The 17532-nt window shown below is 38.2% G+C and overlaps 1 protein-coding gene across 1 annotated transcript; it reads left to right on the plus strand.

The window, feature by feature from the left end:
- Positions 1-227: 227 nt before the first annotated feature.
- On the plus strand, positions 228-1930 carry LOC116749917 (protein FAM71A-like). The gene is made up of 3 exons (XM_032624760.1): positions 228-1086; positions 1127-1276; positions 1308-1930. The coding sequence occupies exons 1-3, from the start codon at positions 228-230 to the stop codon at positions 1928-1930; spliced, it is 1632 nt and encodes a 543-aa protein (XP_032480651.1).
- The last annotated feature ends 15602 nt before the right edge of the window (positions 1931-17532 follow it).

The following is a 17532-nucleotide window of genomic DNA, read 5'->3' on the forward strand; positions in this document are numbered from 1 at the left end:
ACAGCATCCCTGCTGTGATCATCTGTGCCCCTACCCACGCCCCTGCCTCTGGGAGACCCTGAGGCAAAGGTGGGGGCCTGTGGGGTGGGCTTGGAAGACCTGCCGTAGGGCCGCCTGTGTGTGACATACAAGCACCACCGCAGCTCGCTCTTCTGCCAGTGAGGCCGAGGGAGGGAAGAGCCAGGGGCCCACCTTAACCGCGCTGCCTGGCGTGATCAAAGACAGCCATGAGTGGGGACTCTCTGTTCCCGTATCACACGGCCCAGAGCAGCACCGGGGTGGGCCTGTTCAACACCACCACGGGGAAGCTGCAGCAGCAACTGCGCAAGGGCGAATACCACATATTCAAGGACGCCCCGGTATTCGAGAGCGACTTCATCCAGATCACGAAGAGGGGAGACCTGCTTGACGTGCATAACTGTGTCTGCATGGTGACCGTGGGCATCACATCCAGCAGCCCCGTCCTCCCACTCCCAGACACCATGCTGCTGGCCCAATGGGCCACCGGCTGTGAAGAGCACACTGAGCACAGCCAGGCCGCCAAGGGCAAGAGCCACGAGGCTGCAAAGACCTTAGAGCTCACCAGGTTCCTTCCCCTGACGCTCGTGAGGATCTCCACTCACAATTGTGAGAAACAACAGTTGCGCGTGAAGTTTGCCACTGGCCGCTCCTGGTACCTGCAGCTGTGTGCCCCTCTGGACGCGCAGGAAGACCTCTTCACCTCTTGGGAAGAGCTGATTTACCTCCTGCGACCACCAGTGGAGAGTCACAGCCGCACCTATGCCGTTCCAGCCTGGAACATGATCTGCCTGCCTGTGTTCGAGGAGGAGGAGGACGGCAGGAGCCCGGCAGTGGAGGATTTCCAAGTAATGTGGGATCAGGACCAGGTGAGCATCTGCAGCCTCCACACGTGCTCTGAGCTGGCCAGGGCCACGTCTGCAGCTTTTGCTGGTGGGGAGGGGATCCAGCTGGACTCCCACAAGTCCGATACCATGCCCTATGTGGCCACTGCAAAAGCAAAATCTACAGTGCTTGACAAAGCGTCAGCATCGCGGGCAACAACAAACAAAGGTGGAGACAGCAGGGGTGGCAGGAGGCACTGCAGTGCGTGCTTTGAGCGTGGCAGTGATCAAGTCTCCTGCCCCTGAAGAGCAGAGCACGGCCACAGCAGCCACAGCCAGCAACGGTCCAGGAGGAAGGAAAACCCACATAGCCACTGGGGGCACTGCCAGAACATCCCTGAGGAGCAGGAAAACGGTGCTGCGAACAATTCAGGGTATGCTTGGCAGGTGCCGCGAACTATTCAGAGTATGCTTCCAGCACGTGCACCAGTCTCTCCCCAGAGGCCGGCATGACTGTGGTCAGAGCAGAACCTACCAGCAAGACTGCTGAAGGAAGAGCCGACGAGGAGGATGAGGGGACCCTCATCTCAACCTTGCCCCAGGAAGGCAAAGTGAGTGAACAGGATGGCAGCTCACAGAGGGTGTCCCAGGCCCGCAAGGGAAGAAGGGAGAGGAGGGAGCACTGGGGAGAGGACAGAGCTCTTATGAGCCCCTCGCTCTGCTGTTCAGTGGAAAGCCACCACAAGGCAGCGGGGAACAAGACCATCCAGAAAGCAGCTGGCCCGTGCTCAGGCGGCCGCAGAGCCACTAGAGATGACCAAAAGGACAAAGGCCACGGCAGCCCGGGGGGCAGCGAGCAGGGCACTGCTCACAAAGGCATCAGCTGTGCTCCCATCACCAACGAGTCCAGGACCTCGCACAAATCAGGCAGGAGCTTATCTACAGCGAGTTCAGGTCCCTCCACCGAGAGACTCAGCAGGATCAGCTCTTTCTTCAGGAACGTCAGAGCCAGTCTTACTACAAAGACAGTGGCCTCCTCACGCGATAAATATGTGAGCATCCTGGCGAAGCCAGTGGAAGGGACCTGAATGGAGGCCATCGTAGAGACAGCAGAGAGTGGCCAGGGGCTGGAGATCGCTGGAGGTGTGATATCTGACACCATGGAGCCAGTGACCGCTGAAGCCCATCAATAGGACCTAGAGCTGCGAGCTGCAAACGGGACCAGGGCTCAGGGAGATACCACTGGAGAGCCCATTTCAGCTTCCTTACTGCAATTTAAATAAAAAAACAAACAATCTGAGAATGCATGCAGTGTTTTGTCTGAATTTCTAGGTCCTGAAGCCCAGCCGTAGCCTCACAGTGGATTCTGTGATGTCAGCTGTGCCACAGTCTGAGACCCAGTGTCCAGTCAAGGGCAGCCCCACCTCATACACGTGCTCAGCGCCAACAGCAGTGCTGCATCTGGCCTCCACTCCTTTCTGGCTTTGCCCCCCAGGGCCATGGCTCAAAGTCAGACTATGGTCTGGGAAGCTCTCCTTCACTATCCCCCTATTCTTTTTATAAACGCTTATTCCCCCTGAAGGTCAGTAAACAAAGCAAGTACAGGATTCATGTCCCCTCGGGCTATTCAGTGGACAGAAATAAGTATTAGCTAGCAATCAGAACCGCAAGCACTCTCATCTAGACTTAGCCGTTCCCTGCCCAGGTATTAGCTCGCAATCAGAACAGCAAGTATTAGCTAGTGTGCCATCGTAAGCATACCGCTCGATGACATTTCACAAGATAAGCAACCCCACAAAACTAGCACCTGGCGAAGAATCAGAACATCACTGCAACTCTGGAAGTGCCCCCTTGCAGTCACTCAAGGGTAACCACCACCCTAGCTTCCAACACCATAGATGAATGTTGTTTGCTTTTTCAACTTTACGTACTGGAATCACATAGTGTATACTCTTTGACTCTGGTTTCTGTCCCTTAACATTATATTTATGAGGTTTGTGCATGACTTCCCTGGCGATCGTCCATTTATTTTCACTGCTATACAGTATTCCATTGTGTGATGATACTACAACTTATTTTGTTATTGATTTAAGTTATCAGTTTTGGGCTATTAAAAACAGTGCTATTATGAACATTTATATACAGATCTGTTGGTAAAAATATACATAAACTTCTGTTCGGCATATACATAGGAATGGAATTGAATATATGCATATGTTCAGCTTCTGATTATACTCCCAAGCTATTTTCCTTCCAACATGACTGTGGAAATAATAATTCCCACCAGGAATGTATTAAAGTCCTGGTTGTTCCACATCCTTGCCAACATTTGATACTGTTTAGCTCTTTCCATTTAGCCATTCAGGTGGGATATAGTGACTTTTCTTCCTTTTTCATGATAAAAATATACTGAAAAATATATAATTGGGCTTCCCTGGTGGCGCAGTAGTTGAGAGTCCGCCAGCCGATGCAGGGGACGCAGGTTCATGGCCCGGTCCAGGAAGATCCCACATGCCGCGGAGCAGTTGGGCCCGTGAGCCGTGGCCGCTGAGCCTGCGCGTCCGGAGCCTGTGCTCCGCAACCAGAGAGGCCACAACAGTGAGAGGCCCGCGTACCGCAGAAAAAAAAAAAAAAATCAAGTAATCAGCTCAATAGATGCAGAAAAAGCATTTGAAAAAACATCAATAATCCTTCACGATAAAAATGCCCAGAAAACTAAGAATAGAAGTGAACTTCTTAAACTTGACAGAGGGCAATTCTGAAATAAAACTACAGCTAACAACATACTTTATGGTGAAAGAGTGAATGATTTCCCCTGAGACAGGGAACAATGAAAAGATAACTGCTCTTAACCCATCTATTAAATGAGCAGGAGTGTGTGTGTGTGAGTGAAAAAGCCAAGACCAACTAGACCTGCCAAACTGATCCCAATGCAAACCTCCAATCTTCTGAATTAAAAAAAAATTAAGAAAAAGAAGATACAGACAACAACAAACCCAGAATAATATGAAAGAAGGAACACTCAGGAAACAAGACTTCTTAGATATTAAAACTAATACAGTAGAAATATATTCAAAGAAGGGCTAGAACACAAAATTGAGGAAATCACTCAGTAAGTGGTGAAAAAAAGACAATGATAAAAACATTTGAAATGAGAAAGTTAAAGGACTAAACTAAGAATTTCAATTCAGATGTGAACATAAATTTCAGAAAAAACAGAAAACTGAAGGTAGCAGTTTATTAAAGACATTTTAAAAAATCCCCAAAATGAAGGGCCTGTGTTTCCATATTAAAAGGGAAGTCAGAACAAAAAAAATTAAAAGCATATCATGATCTAATTTTAGAACACTGAAAATAAAGAGAAGGTCCTGTATTTGTTTTCCAGGGCTTCTGTAAGAAAGTACCCCAAACTGAGTGACTTAAAAAAAAAATTGTCGTCTCACAGTTTGGGAAGCTAGAAGCACAAGATCAAGGTGCTGGCAGAGCTTGTTTCTTTCGAGGGCTATGCAGGAAGGACCTATTCCAGGCCTTTCTCCTTGGCTTGTAGATGACCGTATTATTTCTGTGTCTCTTCCTGTTGTCTTCCCCCTATGTGTGTTTACTCTTTGTCCAAATTTTCCCTTTTTATAAGAACATCAATCAGATTGGATTAGAACCAACCCTATTGACTTCATCTTAAGTAATTGTATCTATAACGACACTACTTCCAAATAAGGTCATATTCTGAGGTAGTGGGGAAAAGGACTTCACATATGATTTTTAAGAGGACACAATTTAACCTATAACAAGTCCTAAAATCATCCAAAAGAAAATATATATAAAACAGATCACATAGAGGGAACTGGATTTAGAATGACATTGGACTTCTTAGTATACCCTCAAAGTTCTTTAGGAAAATGATTTTCAACCTAGAATTCTATTCATAACCAACTAATAATTAAATGTAAAGGTGGGCTAAAGACGTCTTTAGACATGCAAGGACTCAAGTGTTAACTTTCCCTATCCGCTTCTCAGGAAGCCACTGCTGCATATGCTTGATAAAAGTGGCAGGGGGTGGGGGATTGGTGGATTTACCCTAAAGTTAATGAATCTTCAATTTTAGAATCCCTCACTTGCACAGTTCCCCCTTTCAATGAATGGAAAGGGCCCTAGCAATGTGGTGACATAATCAAATGATTTTGAAAAAATTTTAAAGAAAGATAACCACTATTGGTTAAGACAGTCACATTTCCTTGTATAGGTGTGCTAGGCATTTTTGGGATCCAGCTAAGAAGAAGCTGTGTTGGAGACATTATATTGTGTTTAGTAGGATATATTTATGAGGCTTATGTCATTTCCATGTATAATTAAAGTTTTGCCAGTTGGAAGTGTAAGAATAGCTTCTAGTAATCTCCTCTTACCATTATGCTAACTGCCTTAGTGGCATCAAAGTTCAGAGCCAGAGATTTATCACAATAAGAATGTGTCCTTTTGCAGCTGACACCAGAAAGATCTAGGTAGGGAAGGAGATGGAGGATGTGAAATTTACAGAGGCGGAAAAATCTATCAACCATCATGCATGCAAACTGTAAGCAGAGCATTCAGTTCTCATCAAAGCCCAGAAAAAAATGGACATTCTCTTCAGTCGGGAAAGTACTGGATAATATAGAATTTGTGATTATAAATGCACCACAATTTTTTTTGATGAAAATTGTACAAAAATACAATTTATCTGAATTCCTGTGTGTTAAGGGCGTATACTTGTATATGCAGTGTCACAAACATAGTATATTTGAGTGTAAAGTTGTATGATTTATAACTAAGCATCTTGTCCTGACAAATTTTGGCAGTTCCCGATGAAAACTGCCCCTGAGTGAAACAATCTCTGAGTGGAACCTGAGGAAGTAAGTCTCAAGTGACAAAAACACTACATGTCATCCTGTGTATGTCAATGTATGTGTATAATACACATTTATGTAGCTCAAAACAGGCTAGCAGCAATTTGTAAATGCATTTGAATTTATGGGACAGGAAATGAAAAGTATTAAAGCAATTATTATCTTCAGGAGAAACAAGAAGTTGTAAAAGAGTTGCAGTCGTAGTGAGGTGGGAGGTAGATGGGCACCCCCAGGGTAAGCAGTTAGAGATTCGTTCCCAGTGGACTGATACTCCAAGATGAGAATAGCAGGACAATTGAGAGAGGAGGCTGGGCCCTTCCCAGATAGAAGATAAAAGACCACGTATTTCTCATTCTTGAAGTCAAGGAGACCTTCCCGACTACAAAGCTCCTTGGAGGTCAAAAAGGGAGGGGGCGCCACCCCATAGTAAGAGATGTCAACTACCCATAGACCTCTTTGCTAGACTCCATCTTGGCTAAGAGATGCACACGCACACATGGGAGGATCCTGAGATAAACCAAATAATGGGCTTAGAACCAGGCAAAACAAAATGATTGGCTAAAGGAAGCCTGGAAGAAATGCCCCATATAAATGATTTAAACTACTACGAGTGTGCGACTCTCTGAGTCCGCCTGTGTGTCTCTCCATACGTACTGTACTGTTTTCCTCCTAATAAGCACTTATTTCACTACCTTCCGTCTTTGTGGGAATTCTTTTCTGCAAAGCCGAAGGGCCAGGGCCTTGTCACTGACCCCTGGTCTAGTGTCTCGGATTCGGTGTTTCACTTCCGCGACCCGACCTCAATCTCTGACCGGGAACCAAAACCCTGCTTCAAGCCACTGCAGGCCGAGGCCACCTGAGATCAGTAGTATACCACTTAGTCTCATTGTGAGCAGTATTAACCTCATCAGAATCCATGTAAGCACTGCACATTGATTTAGTTAATATTATGATGTAACTACATTAGGAAGCTATAGGGACTATGTATGGGAGTCTGTATGCTTGTGTGTCTGTTGTGTGTGAGTTATTTGTAAGAGAGGTAAATTCTCATCTTCCATTTAAAACAAAATAACTGCCTAAAATTGAAAACTGAAGAAATACCATATAGGAATGTTAAATGCCTGAGGAAACAGCTAAAGGTGTATTAGGGGATGCTGTTGGAGAATAAGATTTATGGGTCAGGAAGAGAGGAATAGGAAATAGCTACATTTTGTTATAAACTTTGTAGTGCTATTTGCCTTTTAAAAGCATGTTTATATATTTTTAATAAAAATAAAATGTAACTGAAAAATGGAATCAGTTCTGACACACTTTCATAAAATGAGTCCTGTAAGCTTATTACACTTTTCTAGATTATTGCTAAAATTGATTCACATTTTATTTTTGCATTATATAATGCTAGTAGGAGTACTCTTTCAAGGTGAAGAAATGATTAAATAAAACTAATTATTTCTTTGAAGAAAACCTAAATCCTTGATAAACCAAATGAGAATTGAGATAGAGCAGCCTGTTTGAATATCATTGTGTAGAGCCAATACTTTTTTAAAGGAAAGTAGGATTTAAATATTTATGAAATTAAGTTTTCTTTACTATTTTGAAAAAGAAATTATTAAAATTTTACAACCTTGGTAGAATTTATTTTTCTTTCCTTTCTGTACTATGTAGGAAATAAATTAGTTTTACATTAATAAATCAGAATACGTGAAAAACTAATTGCTCACAAAATGCAACTGTATCAGATAGAAATAAAACAGCATTGTTGCTTAGCTTCCTAAGTTTGAATTTATTATATTTAATAAAATAAAGATTAAAAATGTATGCATTGGGGTTTCTAAATGTAGGCACCATGCATTCATTCAGGTTTTGTTATAGAAGAAGCATTGATTTTACTCTTGCATCTACATTTCACAAAGAGAGTATCAGTGGAAAAAAGCTTGCCTCACAGGCAAGGTTGAAAGCTCAGTTTCATTTTATTTCTTATCTTAATAGCAGGAACCTGCTATACAATGAAAAATATATGCTTCAGGAAGATTGAACGTGCTACGTTTTGCAGAGTTGTTCATCTTTTCTAAAGGACAGTTATCAACTAAGCAAAAAATGAAGAAATAGCTATTCTGTTTGGCTTGTGATATTATAGATCTATGACTGTGTAGTTAGAAAAATCCAAGCAGGAGAGGTTAGAGTTTAAAAATTAAGAGAAAGGTGATAGAGTGTTTTTGTTGAGAATATAGCTTCAGAGGAATACATATTATGGTGGGCATCCTGTAAAATGGCCCCTAAGAGTCCTTACCTCCTAGTATTCAGGCTTTTGTGAAATCCCCTCTCATTGTGCACTAGACTTGCTTCTAAACAATAGAATATGGAAGAAGTGATGGGATGTTGCTTCCAAGATTAGGTTATAAAAAAGAGTTTGGCTTCTGTCTTGGTGCTTTCTCTCACTCTCTCTTGGCTTGCCGAGCCTGAAAGACCTTGCCAGTTTTTGAGGCAGCTCTAGGGAGAGTTTCATGTGTGTGAGCTTGGAAGGAGATCTTCTGAGACCTGTCAGTAGCCACATGTGTGAGCGTTTAAGAGATCCTTCTCTAGTCAAGCCCTGGGAAAACTGCAGTCCCAGCTGACACCTTTACTGTAGGCTCTTAAAGGACTCTAATCAGAAACACCCAGCTAAGCCACTACCTAACCTACTGAAAGTGTAAGATAATTTTTTTTCAACTACTGAATTTTGGGATAATTAATTATGGAGCAATAAGTAACTAATTCACAGGCCATAATTTAAACCCTGGCCCCACTTAATTTCTCTAAGTCTCAGATTCTACATTATTAAAATAGGATAACAACTGTATGTAATTTTTGTATCACTGTTTGGGGATTTAATGGGATAACATACTAATAACTCAGCATCTGTAACTGCACATACGGTTTACCCAAAAAAGGGAACTATTATTTTTATTATCCATATAATTTGGGGTAAAATGTATAGAATCAGTCTGTTCTTCTGTACTTAGACTGGAATATATCTTCTCAAAAGATCTGTAAACCATCATCCAACATATAATTTGCCTTCAATATTTATTCTAGACCAGTGTCAATCTTTGCTGCCTTTCCATAGCCATCACCTGCTATCCTTGGCTTTAGACTCAGTCGTATCCAACCACTGAACCAATTCTGATCAACACACACCATACCTATATTAGCAATCTCACAGTCTCCAACCAGCTGGGTTTAGAATTAATACTAAAGTCCTAATCCCAGGACAAGATTAAGGTTGGGGTTTGAGAAGTAATAACTTTTTAAACTACAGAATTGTCCCTATCTCTTGTTGGCTTTTTCCCTAGGCCATGACTTCCTGATTTGTACAACATCCTGAGATACCATGCCTGGTGGCTCTACATCTAAGTTTGACCCCCTAGATCAGCCATGCTTTCTCCCTTATTCCTGACACCACCATGATTCCTGAATTTCTGTTCTTCCTCAAAGGCAAAATGCACTCTCAGTTGGTTTATGTGGATTATGCAGCTATATTTGTTAGACAGAATTTGGATAACTCCATCATGGGGATGAGATCTGTTATCATTTCCTCAGAATAATAAATATTGGGCTGGCCAAAAAGTTCATTTGGGTTTTTCTGTAAGATGTTATGGAACTAACTTTTTGGCCAACCCGATAATTCCAGCTCTATTGATGCCTCTTCCTCTTCTTCCTCCTTTTATCCTATTTATCCACACTGTTCTAACTAAATCTTAATTCTGTGTTTATCACAAGATTGAAAACACTGCACTTTTACAAAAGCAGTAATTTATTAAAATTTTATATGTGAGACAGCATGCAAAGAAAATACTGTTTAGCAATTGGGATAAAGTATAGATACCTTCCCAGTAAAAGTAAATTTACATCTCCAAAGATTGATTTCATTAAAGCACCTTTTATCCCATAGAAAAAAAATGAACTCAGTACAACCCTAACGCAAACTTGTGCACTAAAGAAAGTACACTTCTAAAAAGGACGATAACTATGTGTATCTATATGTAATGCTGTGGAGTTGATATAAACTCTTCTTTATAAAGAACATCTCGACGTTTAGAAAATGAAGGATTTTTCTCTCCTAATTTAGCTAAGACTAAAAAGTTGATTTTATAATTCTTCAAGAATTGTAGATTTAAGACTATAAATCCAGCAGATTGGAAGACATGGTAGTGGTGATGGATTGTTGCCAATGTAAAATAAAATATCAGGACAATTTCATGATAAAAAATATTATAGAAAATCACAGTCATTCTGCTCACACTTTCAAGGAAGTTAATCATCCCTAAGCTAAATGATCAATTTGTATAGTATTAGATTAATTTATTTAGATAAATATCTTCACTCAAGAGACTTAGCACATTTTAGGAATGATGTGTCAAAGTATGATAAAATTGTCAATCTGTACTATAGATTCTACCCTCATCTCATTTGTTTTTCAATAAGAATGGTGTTATAAATTACACATAGTGACAATGAAGTACGATAAATTCTAATGTGTAAATCCGGGTGTAAATATCTGTGTTATAATGCCATGCTAGCAGATTTCACTCCCAAACCCAATTTATAAGGTCTCTGATTAATACTATGGTGAACCCTTACTCAAAAGTAAACTTGAAAGTCATCGTAACTACTAATATTTAAGCTGTTTATGAGTTATATGAAAGATCCCTTTGATCTTAGCAGTTAATGGATGTGTGTTTTTTCTTAGTTATTTCCTTTTTATTTTTCATTCTATAATTGCCACCTTTGTTGTTTCTTCAAAAAGCATCATCCAGGAATTAATTGACAAAGCTGTGGCTGGATATTAGGTCTACTGAGTGAACAACTGGGCGTTCCTTTTTACACTCTTGTGTGCTTCATATAAAATGATTTCTAAGTGGTAGCATTTAAAAAGTGTTTCGTTGCATTTGGCATGTCTACGCTGATTAATGTTCCTGATATTTTGACACAGGCAAAGAAAGATGATATGAATTGCAGTGGTTCTTGGCCAGGACCTTTTGAGCAGGACTAGTGCAGTTTTTGGCCATTTGGCAAGTGACGTTTCCTTCATCTGTGAACTTATAGAAATCCAAACTAGTATGTGCAGGACAATATCTATTATCTCTTGAGAATGGATGCAAAAAATGAACAAATAGGAACGACAGTCTTTAGTTTTATAAAGAATACTCCTTTATATTTATCATAAAAAATCAGGACATGCTAGCTGAGAGGAGAGAAAACCTCCTAGTACCCCCAAATGAGAAAAAAAGTTATAATTGGATGTCATCACTGTCAATCATTTTGTCTGTAAAAAGGAAGCTTTTCGTCTCTAAGTGGAAAAACAGTGATCAGATTCTGTCTGTAGATGAGCATCTTTTGTCTTCCCTTATTGAGATTGAGGTAGGGTCAAATTGAACGTCTTCTGGATGTTGTAGAAACATCCAAGAAAAAAATTTTATGGCTAAGAATCCATGCAGGCAATATACAATTATTACTTCAGATCAGAGAATAAAGAAGGTTTGCTGAAAATTGTTTTCTGATTTATATGTTTCTTAGAGTTCATACATTCCTTCACCTCAGAAGTATTTATTGAGACCTCATCATGTTCCACACACTCTTCCAGCCTCTAAGAACACACCAGAACAAAACAGAAATTCTTTCCCTCCAGGGTTCACATTCTACTAAATATTTCATTCTTTGATTTGCCAAAAGAACCAATTCATTAATTTGTGAATGATTAAGTATATGAATTTCCTCTGGCCTTTTATTTAAAAGTTCTCCTAAAACAATGGCTTTGTGTAAACATTTGGTGTAACACTGTTGCACTCCTCTCTAAATCTGAATTATAACCTGTGATTGTGGCAGAACCACTAAAACTTTTAGTAACATATATAGAGATTGTGTATCCTTAGAGACACAGTAGTTAAATGCTAAGAAGTAATTCAGATGCAGATTTGTGTCTATACCCATTTATATATCTACATCTCTGTATTTATATCTAGATAGATAGGTAGATACTAGATATAGGTAAAATTATGGGTATAGAGATAGAGATAGCAGTTATCTTGCTAGAAAGGGTAATAAAACTACTGACAATTTATTGTATTCAGTAGACCTTTATCTCTCCTCCAATATATACAAGGCATTAGTGAAAGCACTGTGATGGTTTAGGCAGATAGGACTTCACTGACCTTAGATCAGGCTTATATACTAAGTAAAGTGTGGGGTCAAGGTATAATACAATAAATGATATATAAATTCTGGAGTTGAGATGAACCCGGGGATGAGGGATTATTGATTATAGTTTAAGGGACTGAGAAAGGCTTAATAATTGAACAGGCTATTTGTTGAGCTTAAAATATCCAAACACTTCTGTCTAACACTATTTTATTAGATCTTTACCAGAAGCATCTAAAGTCCTTGAAAGAACTTAGCTCTAATTAAATATTTCCAAATCCATTTTCAAAGTCTTTCACTGGGCCTTGATGTTGAAAGTGAATGTTCAGTTGAAGGTAACTTTCAGTTCACCTTCTGAAGTTAGTACAAAAAGAAATGAGTTTTTCTCTAATGATTAGTGACTTCTCTGTCTGCCGCTAAGACATTTAAAGGTTTCAGAGAATCAGTAGTAGTCCCACAGTTTTTGTTCTGTCTTTTTAATGAGCCTGAGTAATCTTGGATAAAAAAGAAGTAGGATAATTTTTTTTTAAATAAATTTATTTATTTATTTGGCTGTGTTGGGTCTTTGTTGCTGCACGTGGGCTTTCTCTAATTGTGGCGAGCAGGAGCTACTCTTCGTTGCGGTGCACGGGCTTTTCTAGTTGCGGAGCATGAGCCCTAGGCATGCGGGCTTCAGTAGTTATGGCTCAGTAGTTTTGTCTCGTGGGCTCTAGAACACAGGCTCAGTAGTTGTGGTGCACGGGCTTAGTTGCTCTGTGGCATGTGGGATCTTCCCAGACCAGGGCTGGAACCCATGTCCCTGGTATTGGCAGGCAGATTCTTAACCACTGCACCACCAGGGAAGTCCCAGAAGTAGGATAATTTTAAAAAGGATGTGGAGAAAGAAAAGCACATATGTACACCTGAAAAAATAATTTCTTATGTATTTTTTCCCATTGTATTGTAAAGGGAGAGTGGAGAAGAGAGCTTATCTTCATCCCCTGCTGAGTGGAGGGCTGACCAGCTCAGCTCAGTGATCCATTCAAATGCACAGGGTCATCAAGCTAGTTGTCCATGGTTTCAGTTTTCTGGGTACAAATAAAAATAACACACTAAGTCATTACTACTCTCCACCATTTCATTGTTTCTCTGGAGGAGGTGTCCCTTTTTAGGCTTATTTTGCCTGATGTTTTCACATGATTAGATTGAGGTTATATAAATATTTTTGGTAAGAATATCACAGAAGAGGTGTGTTCTTCTCTGTATATCATATCAGTGGGCACAAAATGTTAGATGTCATAACTGGTGATATTAACTTTGATCACTTGTTTGATGTAGTATATGACAGGTTTATATGCTCTAAATTACTGTTTCTACATTCTGTATTGATTAAGTACCTGGGGGAAGATATTTTGACACTATACAAATATCCTAGATCTTAATTTCTAGTCAAAAGTTTGCATAATAATTTTAGCATGTAATCTCGCCATCAATAATTATTGTTGTGGAGTCCCAGTGGAAACTTTAAAAGTTTTCTTCAGTTTTTATACATTTATTAATTAGATTTATTTTATAAGGAAGAGCTATCTCTTCTCTCACTTTTATATATTTATCTAATTATTCACTTATATTAGTTGGCTGCATGAATATCTACATTATTCTATGGGTTATAATATAATACTATCATTATTTATCTTTTTGCTAAGATTTATCCAGGTTGGTTATTGGAGCTCTTTCACATAGTCTTCTGTGTTCGCATCTTTTTATGAGCATTTTCTTACTTTTGAAACCATAAGATGCTCCACTAATTTTGTATTTTTCCTTCCCTAGACCTGGAATCAAATACTTCTCCAGGAATCTCAAGTTGTTTTTATTGGAAAGATCTAATGTTTAAACACTAAGGTCTGAATGCTTGGTGTGCTCTTTGATGCTAGGGTGTCATTGATTCCAGGACCTCTCACAGACTAAGCTTAGATTAAGCACACATACATAAAAACATATTTGGATTTCTCTCTGTATGTAAATATTTGTATATAATATATTAAAAACCATAAGTTCATCATATTTCTACTTATAGTTCAACCCCATAGGTTTTATTCTAGCCTTTCCCTTTCAGTATTTGCAATTGTCTTTCTTTGACACTGAGAAAGCTGTCTCTCATTATCTGCAATTAACTTATTTTTTCAGCCCTATTATATACATAAATTAACTTCAGATCTCCTAACCCATATGCATTTGAGAAACAGATTTACTAACTGTAATACGTTATTTGTCTACTGTTCTTTTTGTCTTTAGCCTTATAATACCCAGTCAAAATACTGTTTTCCAAAGTTAACTAAAGTCAGTTTTTTTCTTTTCCATTCTCTACATCGTGGTCACGTTACTTATTTGTAATACATTTAGGTTCCTATATCGCTGTATTTGACTTTGTGTTCATCTCACATCCTTTTTTAAATTTATTTTAAATTTACAAACAGTAAAATTCATTCTTTGTGGTGTACAGCTTGAAAAATGCATGGAGTAATATATCCACCAACATAGCCTTGGCACAGAACAGCCCCATTGAAGTCTCCCTGCAAATTCCCTTGTAGTTAACCACTTTGTTTTTCCCCAGTCTCTGGCAAGTTCTGGCCTGTTTTGTCTTTATAGTTTTGCTTTTTCCAGGAATGTCATGTAAATAGAAACATACAATATGTCAACCAGTGATTCTCAATGAGATAAAATTTTGTTTCCAAAGAATATTTAGCAACGTCTGGAGATGTTTTTGTTGACTGTAGTGGAGGGGATGTTACTGGCCTCTAGTGCATGAAAGTCAGGGATGCTGCTAAATATTCTACAGTGCACAAACAATTACCTAGCCTAACAAGTCAGTAGTGCACAAATTGGGGAACCCTGATACAGGTTTTTGGATCTGGCTTTTCACTTAGCAAAGTGTGTTTAAGATTCATTCGTGTTGTGTGAATCAATAGTTCATTCCTTTTTTGTTTTCTGATTAGTATTAAGTTGTGAGCAATATCTCACATAGGTTGTTTATCCATTCACATGGGAAGGACATCCTTGTTGTTAACCAGTTTTTGGCAATTATGGATAAAGCTGTTAGAAACATTTATATGCAGGTTTTGTGTAGACATAAGTTTCATTTCTCTTTGTTAGAGTAGGATTGTTATTTCTTTCAGTCTGTGTCTTTTCATTATTATAACATTTTCTTTAGTAGATTAAAATATTTTAATTTTTATAGAGTCCAGTTATTATGGATCATGCTTTTGTTGTTGTATCTAAATATTCTTGACCTAAACGAAGCTTACACAGATTTTCGCTGGATTTTCATCGATCCGTTTTTTAGTTTTATTTTTTACATTAGTCTGTGATTCATTCTGAGTTAACTTTGTAAGATTCGAGGCACGGGTTGAAATTTATTTTTCTGCGTATGGACATCCAATTTTTCAAGTTTCAGTTGTTGAAAAGACTATCTTTATTGAAATGTCTTTCTCAAAAAATCTGTTGGTGTCAATTATGTAGTGGTTAAAAAATCAGTTGATTATATTTGGTGAGTCAATTTCTAGGTTTTCTATTCTGTTCCATTGATCTATATGTCTATCCTTTAGGGAATAGCATGCTGTCTTTAATTAATGCAGCTTTATAGTAAGGCTTGACATCTGGTAGTGTGAGTCATCTAACTTTTTAATTCTTTTTAAAAGTTATTTTGGTTATTCTAATTTGTTAGTCTTTCCATGTAAATTTTAGAATCAGCTTGTTGATATACATTTAAAAGAAAAACTCCCATTGGCATTTTGATTGATATTACATTTAATTTCTAGTTTAACTTGCAGAGAATTGAGTTCTTGACAATATTGAGTCTTCCAATCTATGAATACAGTATAGCTTTTGATTTATTTTGGTCTTTGATTTATTTCAGTAAATACGTAATTGTAAGCATACAGAAACCTACATGTGTTTTCGTTAAATATATAACTATTTCATTTTTTTGGTTCTATTGAAAATGGTAGAGTTTTTGTTTTTCAAGTAACTATTACTTATTTCTAGTATATGGAAATACAATGGATTGTATGTATAGTAACCTTTTATCTTGAGACTTTAAAAAATTCACTTATTGGTTCTAGAATATTTTTATAGATCCTCTGGGATTTTATATGGAGGTAACCACATTTGTGAAGAGAGACATTATTATTTCTTTCTTTTCAATCTGTATCCCTTTAATCTTAACTCACTAAGACTTCCAGTATTATATTTTCTTGTTTGCAATCTTGGGTGAGAGCATTCAGTCTTTCACCATTAAATATGATGTGTTTAATATGATTGTATATGTCCTTTAATAAGTTAAGGAAGTTTCCTTCTATTCCTGATGTGTGGCTTTATTTTCATGAATAGATACTGAATTTTTGTCAAGTGCTTTTCCACGTCTATTGAATTGATTGTATGATTTTTTTAAATATGGTGTTAATATTAATTTTATTGATCAATTCTTGAATCCTGAACCGGCCTTGTATTCTTGGGATTAAACCCCCTTTTGTTATAATGTGTTATTCTTTTTATATTGTCTTTTGGAATTGATTTGCTAAAATATTTTGTGAGGATTTTTATATCCATATTCATGAGGGATCTTGATCTGTAGTTTTCTTATAATATCTTGGTCTAGTTTTGGTATTATAATAGTGTTGGCCTTATAAAATTTGTGGGTAGAGTGTTTTATTCTCTTTAATTTTCTGAAAGGTATTGTGTAGAATTGGTATTATTTTTCCTTAAATGTTTGGTAAGGTTCACCACTAAATCCCTCCAGTTTTAGAAAGATTTTTTAAAATAAAATTTTCACTACAAATTCAATTTCTTTAACAAAATGGTACCATTTAGGTTGTGTATTCTTTCTTGAGTGAGGCTAGGTAGTTTGCATCTTTCCTAAAATTGGTCCATTTTATCAAAATTTTCAAGTTACAGAAAAGAGTTGTTAATATTCTCTTACTATCCTTTTAATGTGTATGGGGTCTGAAGTGAGGCTTTATTTTTCATTCCTGGTGTTGGTAATTTTGTCTTCCCTTTCTTTTTAATTTTTTAAAAAATTTCATCAATCTTACTAGAGTTTCATAAATTTTATTGATCTTTTCAAATAACTGGCTTTTTGGCTAATTGATCGCTATTATTTTTCTTTTTAAAATTTCATTACATTCTACTTTTATCTTTATGATCTGCTTCTTTCTGATTGCTTTGAATATAAGCGTTTGTCTTTTTCTAGTTCCTAAGGTAGAAGCTTGGAATACTCAGCATTTGCCAGGAATCAGTGTGAAAATCACTGATCTAAATATTTTTCAAAATAGACCTTTTGAAAATAGGAAGAGAGGTTGCTGGAGAACTAGGGCTCTGAGGTCAAGTAGCCTGGGCTTGAATCTCTATTATGTGAATCCCATTCACATAATAAGCGTTATGTGAATTTGAATGATTTAAGCCATTTCGTGCTAGTTTTCTTCCTCTATTGAGAGGATTAAATGAAAAAATATATGGAAAATATCAATTAGTATTGGCTGTCATTTTATTCCTCTCCAATCTCATGCTCTCTCTCTCTATTCATATACGTCATGTATGTGTGTGTGTGTGTGTGTGTTTATATGTGTACAGTTGACCCTCGATCAAAGCTGGTGTTAGTA

Source organism: Phocoena sinus, chromosome 2, assembly GCF_008692025.1.
Source record: "Phocoena sinus isolate mPhoSin1 chromosome 2, mPhoSin1.pri, whole genome shotgun sequence".
NCBI lineage: Eukaryota > Metazoa > Chordata > Mammalia > Artiodactyla > Phocoenidae > Phocoena > Phocoena sinus.

Coding starts and splice junctions, on each gene's coding strand:
- LOC116749917 (XM_032624760.1), top strand. CDS start 228: ATGAGTGGGGACTCTCTGTTCCCGTATCACACGGCCCAGAGCAGCACC. Junction 1,087..1,126: donor CAAAGGTGGAGACAGCAGGG/GTGGCAGGAGGC, acceptor TGAGCGTGGCAG/TGATCAAGTCTCCTGCCCCT. Junction 1,277..1,307: donor GGTGCTGCGAACAATTCAGG/GTATGCTTGGCA, acceptor CGAACTATTCAG/AGTATGCTTCCAGCACGTGC.